The 21,700-nt window shown below is 39.9% G+C and overlaps 1 protein-coding gene across 1 annotated transcript; it reads left to right on the forward strand.

The window, feature by feature from the left end:
* Window positions 1-387: 387 nt before the first annotated feature.
* Window positions 388-21,260, forward strand: ccdc178 (coiled-coil domain containing 178; the record flags this gene model as incomplete). Its single annotated transcript, XM_080439808.1, is given in 19 exon segments — window positions 388-491; window positions 3,933-4,069; window positions 4,615-4,670; window positions 4,772-4,851; window positions 5,094-5,297; window positions 5,412-5,632; window positions 7,700-7,842; window positions 8,086-8,239; window positions 8,784-8,920; window positions 9,243-9,426; window positions 10,438-10,500; window positions 10,661-10,822; window positions 10,933-11,046; window positions 11,232-11,377; window positions 11,548-11,707; window positions 14,351-14,500; window positions 19,815-19,949; window positions 21,046-21,132; window positions 21,135-21,260. Coding segments are annotated over 19 exon segments (2,514 nt in total). The 5' UTR covers window positions 388-436.
* Between the last annotated feature and the right edge of the window lie 440 nt (window positions 21,261-21,700).

The raw sequence follows: 21,700 nt of genomic DNA on the forward strand, positions 1-21,700 counted from the left end.
CCACTTTTGCTTTATTTGGGGCAAACTCTGCAGTGAGTAGGCCTAAACTTCGGCCAGATAATTGACTCTCGGTCTCGGTCCAAGGATAATAACACCTGGGGCATTTTACAAGTAAGTTGATATAGCAGCAACTTTTTTGCTTTCACTTTCTGCCATGACAACGACCACAACTCATTAAAGTTTCATTAACAATTTAACGCAAACTTAGCTCACAGCATCCAGAACAGAACGTGGGAGGCAGTGTTTGTAAGTTTAACCAACAACACACTCTACATCATCAAGTGCCTGTGTTTAAAATGATTTACATTTGTATTTTCTTATTACAGATTTTTGTGTGGTTGCAATAATGTTAAACGGTTCAAATTTTCTATTTCTACCAGGTTGTATGGAGACCCCCAGCAGAGGTGATGACGGATGATTCAGCATTGTTACCACAATGCCTGAAGTTGAACCCCTTAGATTCCCTTCAAGAGAAGGACATGATCTACAAGGTTTGTGTGTATGTTTGTTTGTGTGTGTGTGTGTATGTTTGTTTGTGTGTGTGTGTGTATGTATGTATGTATGTATGTATGTATGTATGTATGTATGTATGTATGTATGTATGTATGTATGTATGTATGTATGTATGTATGTATGTATGTATGTATGTATGTATGTATGTATGTATGTATGTATGTATGTATGTATGTATGTATGTATGTATGCTTGGATTGGAATTAACAAAATGAATTCTTTAAAGGTAGGGTAAGTGATTTACTTTGGTTAAAATAGGTGTTAAATAGCTCTATTTTCTGATAGTACTCATTGCTATAGAGTGTTTGTTCAGCAAAAGGAGTCTCCCATCTCTCCAGCTCTTTATTAAACAGAAAATGCATTTTCAGTGCTCTCTCCTGATTGGCTTAAATTTTGTCACCTACTTGAAAATGTACTATATTCTGTGTACTAAAGAGCTGGAGAGACCCCTGTGACCGAACAAACGCTCTGTAGCAATGATTACTATCAGAATATAGTACTTTAACCTTTCTAACTAAAAAAAACTAAAAACTAAATAAAAATATCACTTACCCTACCTTTAAGTATGATCATCCAATAATTTGCAGCAGGCTATATCCTATATCAGATCCTCATGGGTTTGGCCTGGTTAATATTGCTATAATTGTTTTATAATTGATACCAGCCATGGACAATAAGGTTCATATAAAACATATGCCTTACATCTCTGTTAGATGAACAGAGAACTACACAAGGCACTCCAAAAGTTACTTTATGCTGTACTCATATCTTTCTCTGTTCTTTCTACATACATAATTGTTTGGCATTTTATATTGTCTGACAATTAAATCTCATAATTGCAATTGCAGTTTTTACTCAACACAGACACAAACCAATTCTTCACATATCACAAATTATATATCAGTGGACTCAAAAAGTTTTACTCCTTTTACAAGATCTATTAATTCACAAAACCTGTTCCTGTTTGTTTGTCTGTCTGTCTGTCCCGGGCATAACTCGGGCACCACCAGACCGAACGGCCTCAAACTTGGCATGTTTGTTGTAGGCCTACAGTATGACTGGGGGTTGTGCAGTCCAGGGCAAGTTGATCGGACCAATGGTTTCTGAGAACTGAAAAACTGTGATGTCTATCTGTCTGTCTGTCTGCGGGGGACGCACCGAATCTCTGTGTGTTTGGGAGGGGTGTGAGTCTCAGCTTCCCTGATTGGGCAATCCGACCCGACGGCTTAACCGATTGGCCGAGCTTCATGTCACGTTTGTGCCTCTGCGTCAATGTATTTGTTATGTAGGCAGGCACCAGCTTCCCTGATTGGCTAACTCCGACCTGTCGGCCTCTCCGATTAGCTGAGCTTTGCGTCACGTTTGTACCGCTTCGCCAATATAGTTGCCAGTATGTGAGAAAATGTGAGGTGAGCCTAATGACTCCAACATGTCAGACAACATGTACAATGAGTTAAAGGAGTATTACACAAACGCCTGGCATGACTTGCATCGTGGCCGAATTGTGTGGCACCCGACATGCGTGGTAACTAGTTACTCAAATTTAGAATATAAAGAATTCTATTTGCCAGGATGTCTCAGTCAGTCCATAACTTGTTGAACTTTGGCCAGAATGGCAAAACTGTGATACTGTGTGTCAGGAACCGGTGTTAGGACCCAAGTGCAGGAACTCAAATAAACGCAGAAGATGAAGCCAATAGAATTTTCAGTTCACACACATCCAGAGTACACTCACAACATAACTAACACAATTACTGAACTTGAACATAACACTGGCATCAAAGAACCTGACACACAACTGCCCAAGCACTGGACATACAAGAAGACAGTCTTTAAAAGGATCCCTGGCTATGCCTTAATACATTATAATTGCCCTCTATAACTAAAATGTCAAATTAAAAACACTTTAAATATTTTTTATTTTAGAAATAGTAATAGCAACTAATGAAACATATTTAAAATATTGTTTTAATGTTCAATGTTTTATTAGGACATGCAAATAACATAGGGCTGGTCTGGACCACATATGGACAAATGACATCATCAACCTGCGATGGGTGTTGTCCCTCTTGAGTAAAAGATTATTTCTAAAATAACTAAATTATTTAAGGTGGTTTTAATGTGACATTTTAGTTATAGAGGGCAATTATAACGTATTAAGGCAGTTTGGCTTATTAGCCAGGGATCCTTTTAAAGTCTCAGCAGCTCATCACCCAGGCTCAGCTGGTCCTCACAGGTGACGGCACTCTGGGCAATCAGACTCTTGGAGCAGAGCAAGGGAGGGGCAAAGGCACAGAGAGGCACACACAGTCACATGGACGCACTGTACACCGACCTGACGTGAGGCCGTGATCATGACACTGTGTCCTGAAATCTTGCAGAACACAAGAGATTTTGTATCTTGTTGACATTTTGGTGTCAATACCAACTACTGCTACTGTCAGCTTCATACTGCCAGCACTGATCTACTCTTCCCCCTGTTATTATGCATCTTGCAGAGGTGTGACATAGTAGCATTCATACATGTTGTCTGTGCATGAGGAGTTTATGGAATGACATGCAATGCATCATGCATCATATGATTAAATATGACATGGCTGACCAGGTAGCTAAATGCAATGTGGTACAATGTGTACCACATTGGCTCTAACATCAATTCCCTATAGGGCCTGGTTCGATTCCGGGCAGGACAAACCATTTTGTGCTTGTCACTCCACTACCCTCTCTCTCCTTATTTCCTGTCTATCTACTCTGTATCTGTCAAATGAAGGCTCAAAAAGCCCCCCACCCACAAAAATGACTTAAATACAATACACACATGACATGACTATTTAGTAGATTTGACAAATGTTACACATTAGAAGACTTTGCGTTCTCTGATCGTATAGTAAATAGAATTGGAAAACACATTCTTTGTTAGTTTATTCAAAAATGTCTAACTGTCCAAAGCAGGTGTGAATGGCATTGGTGTGTTCCTTGTCGTTTTGCAGCCAGATGGCGTCCTTTCACCACAAAGAATATTGCCCTTGGGTTTGCTTCAGGATTCTCAAACTAGTGGATTGAGATTCTACTTTCTCACTGATACCTCCAATATGGTGAAGGATATCAAGGAAATGAAAGGAAAAGCAGAGAATTACAGTCAGAGCCATATTCAATTAATTTAGGACCTTTTTAACCATATTTAGCAAAGAAGTTGTAGTCATTATTTCAAATAATGACTACAATGGTCTTTTTCTTTTTGATTTGAGTCTGATTCGATGAGTTAGTTACTGTATAGAGAGATTTGTTCAGTACAATACTTTATTTACTCTACCATACCGAAGGGGCTGTAAACTGATTGCTTACATCCCTGTAAATAAATGTCTCCAAGTGATTTACTATATTTGAAATTCAGTTGTCAGTGTTCTGTATCTCCCAAGATCAAGAGGATCTTCAAGCCGTCTGCCCCGGTAGACGTCGCAGATGTGCCTTGGTTAACACCCCCTCGCCATGTGTCAACAAAGCTATTTGCCACATCCAAGAGCTGAAGAGCAAGGTGGATAATTGGTGTCAACAGGTAAACTGCTGGTGTCAGATGTGATCAGTGGTGGACAAAGTATATACTCAAGTAAATACTTAGTATTGAAAAGTACAAATTACGAAGCCCATTTTCAGAAATGTTCTGAAACTTTCAGAAATGTTCAGCAATTTTCAGAAAATGTCAAAAATAGTCAAAATAGCAGATCTATAAGCTCACAATATGCTCTGCTATTTTCACTATATTTGAAATAGGGCGAAAGTGGTTAATTCATAATATATGTTATAAGTAAGTTTCAGTCCCAAGAGTCCCTGCCTAGAAATGTAGTGGAGTCAAAAGTACAATATTTCTATTTAAAATATAGCAGAGCAAAAGTCATCAGCTTGAAAATACAAAAATAAAAAATATTCCAAAAATGTACAATACTCAAGTAAATATACTTTGTTACTATCCACCACTGGTTGTGATCAAACATGTGAGAGGTTACAAGCCAAATTTTGTGAAAAAAGTGTAATAAGCTAATCTCCCTGGAAAATACTGTATGTTGTGCTCAGTGTTTGCCCCTTCCTTTTGTTTTCCACCAGTCTGGAAATCTCCAGCCACGGCCACATGAGAAACAGCCATACCGCAAACATTTAAGGTGAAGTTTCACCTCCTTTTAGTTGTTTTAGTTTTTTCTAATCTTCATTACAATATGAATAAGATCCATATCAGAGGTTTTCTTTTTCTTTCTTTTACCAGATTTCAGGCCCATGACTCCGATTTCAAATCCCTTGTAACTACAGAGTTGTTCATCGAAGGCATTGGACTCGGTACAAGAGGTGAGATAACGTATTTAATTTAATGAGGGCGTTTTTTTTATTTTGCAGAAAGCGCCGACATGGACAGAAGTCACCATGCACACATACATATTGAAAATAAGAGTCAATGTTCTGATTTCCCATATACCTTTTAATTGTCGTTATTTCTAAAATAGTTTTACAAAACATCCTTTTAGTTTAATAATGACGATTTGATCATACAATAAGTGCTTGAATTTTCATGTTGGCAATCTCTCCCACAGAAAGCGGTCCATTTCCCCCGCTACGGAAGGAAACAACAGATGTACTGGTGGAAGTTCTGTATCTGATTGAGCGTCTGGAGGCTGATCGCCAGGATGCAGAGGAGGCTCTTCAAAGGGAGAAGAGAACCAAGAGAGCTTTGGAGAGTAAAGTTGACAGTTTTTCGCTGTGGAAGCAACAGGAGTACCCTCTTGTAGTCCAAAAAGGTCACCCTCTCCAAACAGATCTTCTGTGTTTTGCACAGTATTATTATAACTTTCCCATTATTTTCTATGTATACAAATATAAATATATATATGTTTATCTTTGTCTTTGTTTAGAGCATGAGGCTTGCACCAGAGACATCACTGAGCTAAAGTGGCACCTAAAACTGAGAAAAGATAAGCTTGAGCAACTGCAGGAGAAAGTGGAGCATATGGAACTTCTGAACCAGCGCGTACATGAGGACATCAGCTTTGTCAAAAAACATGGTCCTGTTGTTAAGGAAAAGCTTGAGCTGGAGATTGAAGCCATGAACCAAATGAGCCCTGCCCAAATAGAGGTATAGACAACTCTATTGATAATAAATGTGTGTCAATGAGTGTGAGTGTGTTCGCTGTTGCTTTGTAACACCACTTGAACTTACAGGGAATGTGATGCCCCTAAAAGGTGACGAGAAAATTAGCAGTCAATAAAACCCATTTATATTAGATAGATTGCTTCTTACCACTTAAAGGTAGGGTTGTTAAAATAAGTGTTACATAGCTCTATATTGTGATACTAATCATTTCTATGGAGCAGGGGTCTTCAACAGGGGGTCCGGGACCCCTAGGGGGTCTTCAGAGATACTACAGGGGGGGTCGCCAAATCTTTGTGTGATAGGAACTTGTTTTTAAATATTAACCACTTTAATATAAATATTAAATATTAACACATCCCTATTTTGGGCGGAACATTTGCCACAAATAGCAGAATTTCAAGCGCACAAGGTATTGAGGAGGGGTGGGGGGAGTATTGAGGGTTGAAGTGGTTAAATGTCTGAAAATACACATTAACATGTATCCAACATATTAATAGATAAGATCATGTGTGAACAAAGAAACATTAATTTACACAACACTGATGATAGTGCTGTCAAACAATTCAATGAAGCTATCTATGAAATCTATGAAAACGTTTAATTTGCAACACAATTTTATACAATATGTAGTGGGGGTCCCTGCTTTCTCGCTCTCTCAGCGAAGGGGTCCTAGGCCTGAAAAACGTTGAAGACTCGTTGATAGAGTGTTTGTTCAATAACAGGGGTCTCCCTGTCTCTCCAGCTCTTTCTGCATTTTCAGGTCGAGATACCAATTTTATCCAATCAGGATAAATAAGTGAAATTTGAAGTAATTATACAAAGAAATGAGCAGACAAAATTGGAACTGGAACACTATCAAATTGAAGCTGATCAATGGGTACTCTCTCATGATTGGCTGAAGTTGTCAACCTTTCTGAACATTTATTTTATGTTTATTGAAGAGCTGGAGAGATGGGGAGACTCCTGTTACTGGACAAACGCTCTATAGTAATGATTACTATCAGAATATAGAGCTTTAAGCTGTTAACAAAAAACCTTTTGTTTTAACCAAAAAATGTCATTTACCCTACCTTTAACTCAATGTTGACAACTAACAGCATTGCTGTTAGTGCTGTGAGTGTCTCTCACAGGCACATTTTATTTCCGTGCTTTTAAATTAAATTATATCATCACAACCATTTATACTGTTTTGTAAATGTACCAGAGACTAGAATAATAATTTGGTGAGAAAGGGAACTAATACACTCTCCTGGGAAACCATCTGTGTGCTGTTTATATGGGTTTGAAGCTCAGGCAATGGTGGAACAGTACAGTACACACAGCATACAGTATCCATTCTACAGTATGTATCTATTTACCTCAATTGTCAAATAAACAAACTAATTGTTAAAGGCAGACAGACTGATAAACTAGCAATCAAATGAAGGGTATGCACAGAAAAGTGCTATTTATGTATTTATCGCTTTACACATAATTTCAAAACTTGAACCAGCTTACTGACAGTGTTTAACAACCAAAAGACAATCATCATAAAAGAGCAAGGGTACAGTAGAATAATGCTCTATTTGATGCATGCTCAAATCTCTACCTTAAGATCAAGAATAATTTCATATTGTGTCAACACTCCAGTTGGAAAAGGCCATAAATACGCCATACACTCAAATGCTGAGCATATGGAATTGTTAATGCACTACATTTGATGTGTCACAAAGTGCACAATTTGTTGGTTATTTTTGAAACACTGCATCACATTTCTAAACTTTTTTATGTTATGTTGACTGCCTTCAAGCACCACTTCTCTCAGCAAGGACTGTTTTATGACACGCTGTATGATCGGTAAAGACCATTAATGTGTGTTTTAACTCCTTTTAGCTGATGGCCTCACTGATGCACCGCCATGGGATTCACAACACTTTCTTTTAACAGGGCATGATTAGACCACTGCGTTATGTGTTTATAAAGTCAATACCAATATGTAAGAAAAAAATCCAATTCTATGAACAAATGGTATCTGCCGGAAATACAACCCTGTTTTCTCTGTTTGTTTAGGCTGATGAAATGTGCATGAGAACACGCAAGGATCTGAATTTGTCTGAGGAGGAATTAAAAGAGAATGAACAAAAGGCTGACAATAAAAGGAGATCAATGGAGTTAGTAATGAAGGACATCAGGAATCAGCTGGCTGAAAAACAGTGAGTATCAAAGGTCTACTCATGAATGGAAACAAAAGGGAATCACCATCAAAGAAGCCAAACAATTGGAAGGTATTAAAAATCATCCACTTACTGTGTAGCATAAGCCGTAGTTACATCAGATCACATGCACTGGTAGTGGTACATGTATACATGTGTCTTATAAATATATTTTGTCTAACAATACTGATTGTGGCGAGTTAAGCCGATCACTGAAGACATTATTTTGTTTTTCCTTTCCAGAGAAGAGCTAAAACAGTTGAAGGCACATTGGGAAGTTCAGTGTACCAACAAGAAGGATGCTGAACAACTGGCTGCTCATAAGAAAAAACAGTGTGCAGCCATATTAGAGCGTATTCCTGAAATGGAGGCGAGCGAGACATCTCTGAATGACCGGGTAACTGATACAGTGTACTGTAATATGCTTGAATACACACAAAATGCTTGACTTAACACAGCTGACAGCACTAGTCTAATTCACATTTCTGGCTTTTTATTGTAGGTCTTGAAATTGAATATTGAAATAGAGGGAGAAGTCCGAAAGACAGCAGCGTTGAATGAGCAGCTAACTAAGTTACAAGAAAACATAAAAAAAGCTGTAAGTAATCTCACGATAACCTTTTAGTAATGTTGTCAAATGTTATACTTGTTAGAAAATATTGCAACTTATACAGTAATGTTAGCAACTAATGCTGTCATCACCATTTAGTCATTTTTACCCCCAGTGAGGTTTTGTTATAATACTGTAGATAAGAGTACAGTTGAGAGTATGGAGTGCTGAGTGCAGAGAGAGGAGGAATGACATGCAACTCAGGTGTCCAGCCGGAATCAAACCGGAGGTGTTGCTGTAGTCGACACAGAATCCAGTCAGTCATCAGGAGGACCCTGCTGTTGTCACCATTATTTCATTGACACTTTAACTTGCTGTTCGTTGTTTCCAGAAGCTGGATAGGGAGGAAGAGGTCTTTCACTTACAAGAGGAGTGCCATTCCAAACACAATGCACTAATGGCCCTCTATGAGGACAACAGAGAGTATGAGCGGGAAGTCCAAGACTACAAGGAGAAAATCTCCATGAGGTACAGTTAGAGAGAATCACTTTGAAAATGAGACCACAACCATGTGAAAAATGTAACTCCTGCTCTGGCAGAATGATTCCATTATGAAATATTACATATTTTATCAAAATAATAACACATATCACAAATATTATCAAAAGTTGGCGGGTATCTTTAACGTTATCATCACACTCGCATCGCAATTTCAAATAAAACTCATTCTCAAAGACAAGATATGAGGAGAAATAGCACAGTCACATTCCTTCTGCTGGATATAGTAATTTTGTTTGTTGCAGGGCATTTCTGGGTATTTACTCGCCGTGCATCTGTATTTTTGTGTCAGTGAAGAAACGGTGAGGCAGAATGCTATGGACAAGAAGGCCATGCTTCAAGAGATCTGTGAGAATGAAGAGCAGAGGGACCGGGCCAAAGATGAACTGACCCAGGTTGTAGCCCAGCATGGCGCCATCAAGACCAGGAGAGAGGAGCAAGAGCAGCTCACCTTCATGGAAGAACAGAAGGCCAGGGTTAGTGGAAACATACATACCGTATATACTGTATACATTATTAGCCACTTGAAACCTAGCATCCCTGTTATGGGCATGTTGTAATAAACATTCACAACACGCATCACAATGTGTCGTGTTGTGAGCTTGTTTCAGACCAAAGAGATTTGGTTTAGAGCAGGGGTCTTCAACGTTTTCAGGCCAAGGACCCCCTAGCTGAGAGAGAGATGAAGCAGGGACCCCCTCTACATTGTATACAATTGTGTTTCAGATAAACTTTTGCTGCTCTTTTTTCCTTCTACACCTATAACTCTTTGCCAAAAATAGCCGATCTACAAGCTCACAACGCCTCGCGCTGCGAGGCGTTGTGAGCTTGTAGATCTGCTATGTTTTGGCTAAAGTTCTTTGGCTAAAGTTCTCCTAGAGATGCTAGGGTTGAAGTGGTTAAGGTAAAAAATAAAAATCACACCCTGTGTGAAGTGGGCGGTGTCTTGCTAGCTAATCACAATACTGAATGGAGTCAACCAATCATGTACAAAAAATAAATACATTTATTGAAACACTCTTTATGATGGAAGAAACCATAACTTTAAAAAAAAAACTCATGTTTTTTTTTAAGTTATGGTTTCTTATATAGGGCTATGCACATGTGTCATGTGACACTGGCCAATCACAGTCCTGAATAGACTGTGATTGGCCAATCACGGTGCAGGGTTAGGCGGGGTACTTTTTGGCCAATCACAGCGCAGGATTTGTTGTACAAATATCCAAACCTCACTTATAGGGGCGGTTTCACCGCCCCAAAAAATCATATCACACAAAGATTTGGCGGACCCCCTGTAGTAACTCTGAGGACCCCTTAGGGGTCCCGGACCCCCTGTTGAAGACCCCTGGTATAGAGAGAAAAAAGGAGGGGACCATTAGACCCATGGGTCAACGAAGTATACTGTATATGGTTTAAGTGGTCAAATACTTTATAAATGTTACTATAGAGTGACTTGTCTTCCCTACTTAAATGCTCGGATCCTACAGAAAGTGACAGGAAACCTGAAAACAGAGCTGATGGGTGAGATGAAACGTGCGGCGATGCTTAAGGTAAACTACTGAGATTAGATTTTGAGTCACTGCAGAAATAAAACAACAACGTATGGTTGAATTATAAATTTAACCAACACAAATGTAACACATACATATAAATGAAAATAATAAGGCTTTACGAGAGATGTATGTATGCATATACTGTTCTTCACATCAGAGTCAATGCGCAATGATCACTGAAGAGTTACACCAAGAGCAGTTAAATTTGGAGCTCACCAATCAAGAACTTCAGAAGGAATTTGAAGATGTATCATCAGCTATGAAAGACCTGGAGACAGAAATTGAGGCACTGAGGAAACTTTACAATGATAAATCTCAGGTACAAAAAAACAATGCAGAAATTTAGAATGTGTTGTTTTCTAGGTATTTTGAAAACATGTATGTATTGTCAGATAAAAAGAAACGGCTTATTATGTCTCTTTCTTTCAGAAAATCAAGGCTTTGACAGAGAAATTGCACAAAATCCAGTATGAGCACAGGACCATATCAGACAGCCTTGAGAATGAGAAAAGACTCAAATTTGACCAGCTGACTGCTGTCAAGGTAAATCAGGCAATGCTATGGGTTGCAAAAAGCAATGATAAGTTAGGTTTGTTCTGTACATTTCATTGAGTGAAAAGCCAGTCTGTCATTTTGTTGTTGGGCAAACAGTTCTGTGCAGTGAACATTTGGTGCAACCAAGGTATGCAGAATATGTTAACATGAATCCTATTATTTGTTTACTACAGGAGCTACACAGTGCAACAATAAAGAGATATGACCAGACGCTGAGCAGGATCAGTGACCTGTCAAAAAGGTCCACAGAGTACAGAGCTGCATCAGATAACATGGAAAAAACAGCTGCAGCAATGCCAGAAATCATAGAGGAACTTCAGTAAGAATCCATATAGCACATCAAATTGAGACTTCATGATAATATCTGAGAACAAACGCCTACCAATAGTATGAACGATGTGTAATAATCTGCAATGTCAGGTCACTGCATTTTTATGATATTTTAAAAGATTATGTTGATAAGCATTCACTTTTATTTTCTGCTTTCAGAAATGTGCTTGATACTGTGGAATTTGAAAACCAATCAGCTACACTCATAATGAACACCTTGCAGTCTGATATTAATGACTACCAACAACGAACGCAGCAATCCATTAAGACACATACTTCTCATTTAGCAGCAAGACAAAAGAAAATGGAAGACACCAAGGTAACCACAATGTTACTGTGACTGAAATATCATCCAACTCTTTGTGAACGTGACAGGGGAAAAACTGTCATGCTGTACTTTTTGTGTATGTGCCAAATACTGTGAAATCAAAGGCAAGCTGGAGAGAAATCTCATTGTTTATTTGTGGATTAGCGTCACCGAATTACAGGTCACAATCCTTTTCTTAAGAAGAAAATGCCGTTTTTCAGGGAAGAGAAAGGAGTAGCAAGCAATTAAAATTACAAGCCATGGTCAATCTTGTTTAAGTGCTTTTTCCCAAATGACAACTCACTGTTCTTATAGGCTTTTTTCTGGTCAGATTTGATGATGCGTGGTGGGTGCTTGGCCCATTTGGTGACCTGAAGGCCTGGATTTAAAATCTGAATTTCAATGCAAGCTTCGATCCTCAATAATATAAGAAAATATTTTTTTTTGCTTGTTTTTAGTCATTCACCTCACAAAGATTTGCTTGTATAAACATTGCAGTTTACGGTGCACAAAGCAGCATATATTTAAATGGTCCTTTGTAATAGAATCCCCTATTTATTGTAAGGTTTTCATCTGCAGGATTATCAGCCCCAGCCAGAGCTTCTTTGCTGATGGGGGTTTCACATGGCTTATCTAATGTGAAATCGCCATGTGGTATATAGTTTCATTAAACGGTGATCAAGAATGCATTAGTTCAAAACAAGAAAAGGCAATGGAGCTTAAGCTGCCATGCATCCAAGTGCAGCAACTTTAAAGAAGTTGTTGGCGTGAGACAATTTAAGAATTAGAAGTCTTCCTCATAGACACAACTCCCATTAGCCAGATAAAAGTCACCCATGCAAAAAGGGGTTTAGTCTTTTCACTTGACAGAATAAAATGGAAACAACAATGCTCCTCACCAAAATAAAAAGATCAGAGAGAGAGAGTGTTAACTTCTAGGGAAATTGGTTACTTTGATCACTGAGTTCAATATAAAGCACATATAATGTCTGCATTAGCATAACATAATAAGATGCACTAACTGTTCGGAAATCATTGTGCATGAAGTGGAATGGCCAGACAATTTCACATACAAGATTCCATATAAAATTGCTGACTGCATAGGACACTTCCATAAACCCCTGTAGGTTATAACACCACCTCCTTTTCCAGAAATGTTCATTCTTTCAGTTGTTGAGTGTCAGATATAATTTATTAGTATTACTAATAGCTTTATTGTGTGTGTGTGTGTGTGTGTGTGTGTGTGTGTGTGTGTGTGTGTGTGTGTGTGTGTGTGTGTGTGTGTGTGTGTGTGTGTGTGTGTGTGTGTGTGTGTGTGTGTGTGTGTGTGTATGTATATGCGTGCGTGCGTGCGTGCGTGCGTAAGAGAGAGAGTATGTTTCTGTATGCGAGTACATGCATCTGTGTGGTCACATTTAATGCAATGTGTACCAGATTGTGTAGTCGCTTTTTAACACCTGCTCAAATCAGTTCAGAAAGCCTTGAATATTGTGTGCATCAAGACGAAATCAAAGTGACCTGTTGGTCCAACACAATCTCTGGTCATCTCTAATCCATACAAAATCCTCTCCAAAGGTGTCTGCTTTCAAACACATGCCTATTTGTTAATTTGATCAGGGCCTGTCGTTTGGCGAGGACAAAGTAAACAATGCAAACTGCCGACGCTATCAGTTTCTTATGGGCAATGAAGTGTAATTTGTTCCATTTACACTTCACAACAGCATCAGATGGGCTTTGTCAGTGCTGCATGGAGTAATTAAACCTGAAATCAATAGCAGGCATTTGTCATGTTTACAGCCCCTCTTTCTGCTGGGTTAAACTCATCACTTTAGTGCTGTTCTGTTTTACTGCAGAGACACACTTCATTATGTCTGCAGGTAGAGTTGAGATATTCACTAGCCGCACATCCAATCTTTGGGAAACGGTGTGCAGATGAAAAGGGGACGTGCAGAGACACCACCTCATATACATTTATTTGCTTGATTTCCTAAAATAGTGTCCACTGTTGTTTGCCTCTTATTCCTTCTTATTCCCTTTTAGCCTAGAACATGCCTTTGGTATGACCACATTAAAGATCAAAATGTATAGTCAAAAATATTTTTTTCATAACTGTGCTGTTACTACCATACAATTTCTGCATTGACTCTCAAATCCCTGGAGCATGTAAAAATCTTTCCCTCTGTATCTCTCCATTATGGTATGTATGCTGTAGAGTCATGGAAACATTGATCTATATATTTGATCACTCATTATGTATCTGACAGCCATATTGTACATAATGCTGCCTCAGCACTTATTCATTCTGCTGTAAGTTGTGGCAGCTTGCTTCTGCCAGGCTTTACTATGGCCTCATACAGGACAAAAATGATGGAACTCCTCATATCAGCCCAGCACACCAAGCCAATTCTGTCATGCTTATGATCATCATCAGTTTACACTTAAACCTTATATACTTAGTAAACTAATACTAGTTGACCGGGGTCAGCTCTGTACTGCTAATTTCCCCCCTTCTTCTTTGCTGAAAATATAGCATAGGCTTAAAGTGGTTAATAATTCTCATCATGATGTGTATGCTATCAAGCCAAATATCCATGTTATTTCAATCACTTTAAACTATATTTTGTGTTGCTTTTTTGTTGTTCTTTGTGTGTATAGGAAGCGCTAAAGACGGCACTAAAAGAGAATATTGTGTTGGCGCGCCAGTACAGAGATCTCCAGAAGACCCTTCTAGTAGCCAGACAAGATGCTGCGCGTGTGTTAGATGAGAAGAACCGCGTTGAGATATCTTTTCATTTCCAAACACAGGTAAGATTCCTCTTTTATTCTTTTATCCGATTCTATAGAATACAGGTTGTACGCTATAAAACTATTCTATTCTATTCTATTCTATTCTATTCTATTCTATTCTATTCTATTCTATTCTATACTATTTGGTTTGCCCAGATTTGCCAAGTGACTGGTGTGGTGTGCTCTGCTTTGCATGGGCAGTAATTTCAGGATGGTTTTAGTTGGGCACCCAATGAGGAGGTAACTGCAGCAAACTAATAACGATGAGATAACTTGAGTGGAGGAGGATGATGGATGTGACATAATGTAATGCTGGCTATGTAGTCTCTCCACCCAGGGGAGTATAGGAGGGAGGTAGATGGTACATGTAAATACTGTACATTTTTATTTGCATAGCTTTTGAAGGTAGTCCAAGGTGAAACACTTCATTATCTTTCTGTCACTGTTTCTCTCCACTACATCTGTTGTAGAAAGGCCCATGTTAACCACTTAGGTCATATTCAAACATTTAAATACCAGATCTACAAGATTACAACGTTTCACATAGCGACAACCCCCCCCCCCCATATGGTTAAAACATAGCTTAAGATCAGAGGGAGAAAAGGAGCATTTTCAATGTTAAAAATAGAACCAGGGATCTTGATTAGTTGAAAGAGACAATTCAACAACACTGAACTGTTTCGGCTTTATAGTCAGTGACACCGTTTAGCTGAAATGGAATCACACATGACAGCCATAACACCAGGGAGGAACCACACTGCCTTTGCTTTGAGCAACACACATTATATCTTCCCAAAATGACTAATACCTTTACTTGAGCAATTCCTCATCTGACTGCATGAATGTTATCAAGTGAGAAATGCATGCAGAAATAAAATCCTGTGGACAGGATTTGCCACGCTCATGATCAAAGCCTGATTTTCTTTTACTCTGGATCCAGCCCTCACCATTTTTGTTTGTTTCAACTCTACAAATCCATAACAGCAGCTTCTCACCAACAGTATTGTGTGCCTAAATGTAGTTTTCATAACAAGCTTATAAACAATATGTTTCTGAAATCTTGATGCAACTCTGTCATGTTTTTTTTAAATCTAATTTATGTAATATCGCCACTGTCTGTCAAAAACCTTGTATCTCCCTTTTTCAGATTTTTGTCTCCGCCAGGCCGAAAGGCATGGCGAGAGAGTATGTTTTGCCCCCTGTCCGTCCGTCCGTCCGTCCGCCCGTCCGTCCGTCCGTCCGTCCGTCCGTCCGTCCGTCCGTCCGTCCGTCCGTCCGTCCGTCTGTCTGTGACCAGCTAATCTCCGCCACCGTTGGCCCGGTCGCTGTGAAACTGCGCACACACACTCCCTGGATGCCTCAAATTTTTTAGATCAGCCTGTCATAGCGCCACCATGAGGCCGACTTTTGCAAAACATTTTTTTGATATTACTCCTACAGATTTTGTCCAAAAAAAACAGTATCTCTATAGTCATGTGATCAACACAGATCTGTCGATTTTCCATATTCCATCCTGATTGGCTAGGAGTGGTTCATTTTGAACAAAATGCCTCAAATCATGAACGCAGCATGCAATTTCCGTGAAATTTTCCACGCAGATTCCCACTTGGCCCAGGAAGAAATGCCACTTGAAAACTTTCAAATCAGCCTCATGGTGGCGCCGATTCAAGTTTTTACCCATAACTGCACCGATCGATAGAGGCCAAGAAAAAACCTTTGCCCTGCATTCGTCACATATGCCTTTTAGAGCGCCACCAGGAGGCTGACTTTTGGAAAGCACAGTCTTTGCTCTTACTCCTTCAGATTCTTTCCAAAACTCATGCAAATCGGTACACAGTAACTCTATAGTCATGTGATCAAGACGGATGTGTCCGATATTTCATATTCATCCTACTTGGCTAACATTGACTTCCAAAGTTTGCAGGATAGGTCCGTTTTGAACAAAATTCCTCAAATCATGAACGCAGTGTGCGATTTCCGTGAAATTTTGCACGCACGTTCCCACTTGGCCTAAGAAGAAATGCCACCCTTTTTACATTGGCCTGTTATAGCGCCACAAGGAGGCCATAATAACCTACCTGACCTGACGGAGACTTGTGCTCCGAGGAGCACTTTTTCTAGTCTTTTCATAAATTAATGTTATTGTCTCCGCCAGGCCGAAAGGCATGGCGAGAGAGTATGTTTTGCCCCCTGTCTGTCCGTCCGTCCGTCCGTCCGTCCGTGTGTCCGTCCGTGTGTCCGTCCGTCATTCTGTCTGTGGACAGCTAATCTCCGGCACCGTTGGCTTGCTCGCAGTGAAACTGTGCACACACACTCCCTGGATGCCACAGCAGAACCTCTGCCCCAAATTTTTCACATGGGCCTTTTTTAGCGCCACCAGGAGGCCGATTTGTGCAAAACATATTTTTTGACAGTACCGCAAATCGGTACACAGTATCTCTATAGTCATTAAACGAAACGTGTCTGTCAGATTTTTCATATTCCATCCTGATTGGCTAAAAATGACTTCCAAAGTTTGTAGGAGTGCTCCGTTTTGAACAAAATGCCTCAAATCATAAACACAGCATGCAATTTCCTTGAAATTTTGCACGCATATTTCCACTATGCCGAGGAAGAAATGCCACTTGAAAATGTTCATATCAGCCTCATGGTGGCGCTATAACAGGCCGATTCGTGTTTTTACCTATAACTGCACCGATCTGTGTAAAACTTTGTAAGTGCACTCCCTAGAGGTCAAGGAAAAACCTTTGCCCTGCATTTTTCACATCTGCCTTTTATAGCGCCACCAGGAGGCCGACTTATATAAAACACATTTTTTTATATTACTCCTTCCGATGTTATCCAAATTTCACGCAAATTGGTACACATGATCTCTATAGTCATGTGATCAAGACGGATGTGTTTGATTTTTCATATTCCATCCTGATTGACTAAGATTGACATCTAAAGTTTGCAGTAGTGGCTTGTTTTGAACAAAATGCCGCAAATCATGAACGCAGCGTCCGATTGCGGTCAAACTGCACGCACATTCATATTATGTTGAGGAGCAAATGTCACCCTTTTCACATTGGCCTATTATAGCGCCACCAGGAGGCCACAATAACCTACCTGACCTGGCGGAGACCTGTGCTCCGAGGAGCACTTTTTCTAGTTTTATAATTCATTGTATGACTGAAAGTAGTGGAAAAAAAAGTCTTATCTGCAAGCCCACAACGCCTCACACATGTTTGTGAGCTTGTAGATCTGCTGCTTTGGGGAGGGGGAATGATTTTAAAGATTTTTGCCCAAAATAGGGACACCAGGTTGAAGTCTGTCTGTGGGTTTTCAAATATGTAATCAATGAAATGCTTTTGACTAAATAAGAACACTTTGGATCCATTGGAACGCAGGTTATTTTTTCCATTTCCTGAAAAGTAATGGTTTTGGACATACTGATTCCTGCCCAACGGCAACGATATTCTATTTCACCACTGAAATACTATAGTTATCCTATTTCAACTTATTGTTGCCATCAGATGGCTGTTATTTTCTCTCCCACGAATCAATTGTCTTAAACTGATTTGGCTATAATTTGGAAGCTGCCTTGCAGTTTACATTTGCTTTGTTGGAATCATTTGATAGCTAAAAGCAATATTACAGTATATGACTTCTCACACCAATCATGTTCAGAGTGTTAATTCGTTTGGAAAGCCTGTAAATTGGTTGATATTCAGCAGAGGGAGCCAAGGAAAGCTCCCTCTAAACTATCCTTGAAATATTATCTTGATATCAGACTTCCCTAATATATATAACACTGAATGGAAAGAATCCACTTGTGCTCCCAAAAGGGCTGCTACACATTATACATTAAAGAATGTACTCATGCATTTAGTGCAACGTGTCAGTAATGCAAAAGTTGTATCGTTGTACCGTTTAGACTGTAGCACGGAAGAATTTCAACATTCTGATTACCTGCACAGTCATCATAGAACCAGGTGCTAATTGCCTTGTCTCATTATTATATTAGAGAAAATACTTGAATGATACATGTCATAACTTGTGATACATGAATATCAGATCATTTCATTTCCTACAAAGCAATTCCAAATCCCTAGGTTAATTCCTCAGTCTACACTTACAAATACAGTCTTTGGGCTAAAAATTTCAATTAATCCAACATCAGACTGTAGATATTCGCAAACACAAAATAAAGGGCTCAATCACATATTTAAACGTTTCAAAAAAGTAGGGAGAGGACAGATTAGTCTCAATGCCAACATTCCCTCAGGGCATTCTCACTAAAGCGGATGTATCATGGATGTGAGGTAATAGAATATTAAAACAGATGTGTCATGTATGTGAGGTGATAGAATACTGCATGTTAGCCAGTTAGCTTGCTGAGTTTTGGGTCACACCCTTTTACAAGCGATTATTCCGGTGATTCACATTAAAGGGAAGGAACGTCAAATACACTGCTAAAGCCCTCCAATCCTGAGTCCCTCCAATCCATTGAATGCAACAAGTACACACACACACTGTGTACGAATAAATGAGAAAAAGAAGCATTACATCAATACTTTGCCTCCAATGGCCCTAGCCACTATGTTCTTCTTCCTGCATGCCTTCTCATGTCTCTACTGTACATGTAAGCACTGCCTTGTTTATGTGGCTGTTTCTCGCTGCTCCCGGGTTTTAACGGGGTACACCATAAAGAGCATTCCTGTTATTGTCTTTTTCCTCCAGGAGCTGATGGCTGAGCTAATTCGCTTTAGTTTTTCTATGCACTGGGGAACACATTGCCAAGCAATGATAAGCTTTGTAGGAAAGGAGTGGAGAGATGAAGGGAGAGAAACGAGAAGAAGAAAAAAAAAAGCAATGGCATCTATCAGAATTTAAACCTCTTTGCTTGGAAACTGTGTTCAAATAATAAAGCGAGCAGCATGTCTTTCCAAGAGACTGGGAATAATTTCTGGTTTCGGTGGGGGGTTCATGACTCCGTGTGTATGTGTAAAATATGTCTTGAGGGGATTGGTATAAAGTTAAACTGGGTGAAGTAGAAATATTTTACTCATCAGCTTTGCAGTCACAGAGTTTGCCTCGGCTAGAACAAAACTGCTGAAGCATTTAGAGAAAATTAACCCCCCATCCTGGCAGCCAGATGTGACTGGATTCTGATGAGTGCACACGAGTGGGCAGAGAAACCAAGAGACTGTGAAATTCCTGTCAGGCCCGTGTACTGCAGAATGGGCTATTGACTGCTTTCTCTATTCCCCTCCATCATTCTTCTTGAACACTGCCATTAATTTCCTCTCCTGCTTTACCAATTCCTTTTCTCTGCCTTCTCTCCCCCTAGCTCTCTTTGTTGCAGAAGAGGATGCACGAAGCTATGGTGAAATACTTCAAACAACGCAGCCTCTATAGCCAGGCTGAACTGGACCACTGCCAGGCTCTTTCTCAAGAGACCAACCAGAAAATAAAAACAGTCCAGGTATTTGTACATATAAAATAGGTCGGGGGGGAAACACACGTACCTGCCACCATTAAGTTTAACAGAAATGCAATAGTAGTACGTTAATTTCATGTGATGCTGAGAGATGTATGAGCCTCATCAAGGAAGTGAAAACAAATTAAAACAAGCAACAGCAACAAAAACATTGAGTTACCTAATGCCTCCTGTGGCCAGGCACAGGGAGCAGGCAATACCACAGTAAAACATTCACCAGGGCTGTCCGCCTCGCTGCTATGGTAGAGTTAAAGACGCCAGTCTTACTCTATATACATCCACTCATCAGATCACAGACTGACGTGATGGATGGTGTGTCTGTGCGAGTGCCTATGCGGTGACCCTGTATCTGGGGATAGCTCAGTCTCTCCAGATAACTCTATATACAGAACACCTTCACTCTGTTTGGTCGCCTATTCCACTACATTAACATTTAGTTTTGTGTCTTGTTTTAACTGGGGATTTTTTTTTTAATGAATATATATATTTCCCCTCATCTTGAGTTTGCTGTTAATTCAGATCGCTTGGCTCAACAAGAAGCAAGCTCAGGAGTGACAGGTACAAATCGTCTTTGTTGAGTCAAGTAACCTTTTTTCTTTCCTGAATAAAAAGTGAGACCACATTCCGCAAGGTTGAGTATAGTGAGATCTTCAATTAGTGGATAATCGGTGTCTAATCTGTGCTGTGACGTGAGATGAGGTCGAAGCGGACAGCGGGACAGTGATGAATCTATACAAAATGTCCTGTCCTGCATTACCGCAGAGGCAGGTGGCATGGAACCGTTCTCTGGAACTCCACACTCTCATTTCCTGTAGTTCCTCCTTCCCTTATAGTGGTAAGAGTTTTGTAACTAGACACGTTTATCAGTTCCAAAGCTAAACCTGTAAAATAGACATTGGGTGTATTATTGTCTATAGGTTTCCGCCAAAAAGTTGAGATAATAAGAGCAAAACTGATTTGATTTTATTAGGCTTTTTCCCCCCCCTACACCTGTATCTTTTGAGAAATAACGCTGAGTGATTTCCTTCTAAATTCCTCCCCTCCTTGACTGCTGACATGGTATTTGATGGGTCTGGTCCAGACATTACAGGAAGCAGCCATGTCTCGGCGGCCCAGCCTGAAGAGGCCCCAGCAGATCACAGCTCAAGGCAGGGAGGAGTGGGGCATGGAGGGGGAGGAGCCATCAGAGAGCTGCAGAGTGTGAAGGACAAAAGAGCTGGTGTAGTCAAGCGTACCGCACCGTCACCCGTCACAGCCCAGCACAGGGTCCATCAGAGCAGGCAGCACTCACTTTAAACAGGTTCAGTCCTGGACTGTCTCTATGCACAGCTAAGGTTTCAACCTCGCACGATGTGCACGCTTTGAAAATATACAAATGAGTAAATAAAATGCCCCTGTAAATGCACTTAATATTAAAGACCAGCAGCCAAGTGAGCCAACGCAATCTTCAGACCCTCAGACCAGTGCACACACTGCAAAAATGAATCCGAGTTGTGTGCATACAAACAGCTCCATCGTTACTTGACAGACTAAATGTAAAGACTCCAAGTGGTGCATAATTGCATGATTCACAGAATATCAATATCGCTTGCCAATTTGTAATAAAGAAATCAATAGAACCGATACAAATTTTTGTTTTCCGAACAAACTGGAGCTGGAGCAGACTGAATCCTGATGGGGCCCATACTAATCCATCATGTCCACTTAACCTCACGAGCCGAACATAAGAGAGGTCA

This window comes from Gymnoscopelus braueri (genome assembly GCF_963280865.1).
Source record: "Gymnoscopelus braueri genome assembly, chromosome: 10".
Lineage (NCBI taxonomy): Eukaryota > Metazoa > Chordata > Actinopteri > Myctophiformes > Myctophidae > Gymnoscopelus > Gymnoscopelus braueri.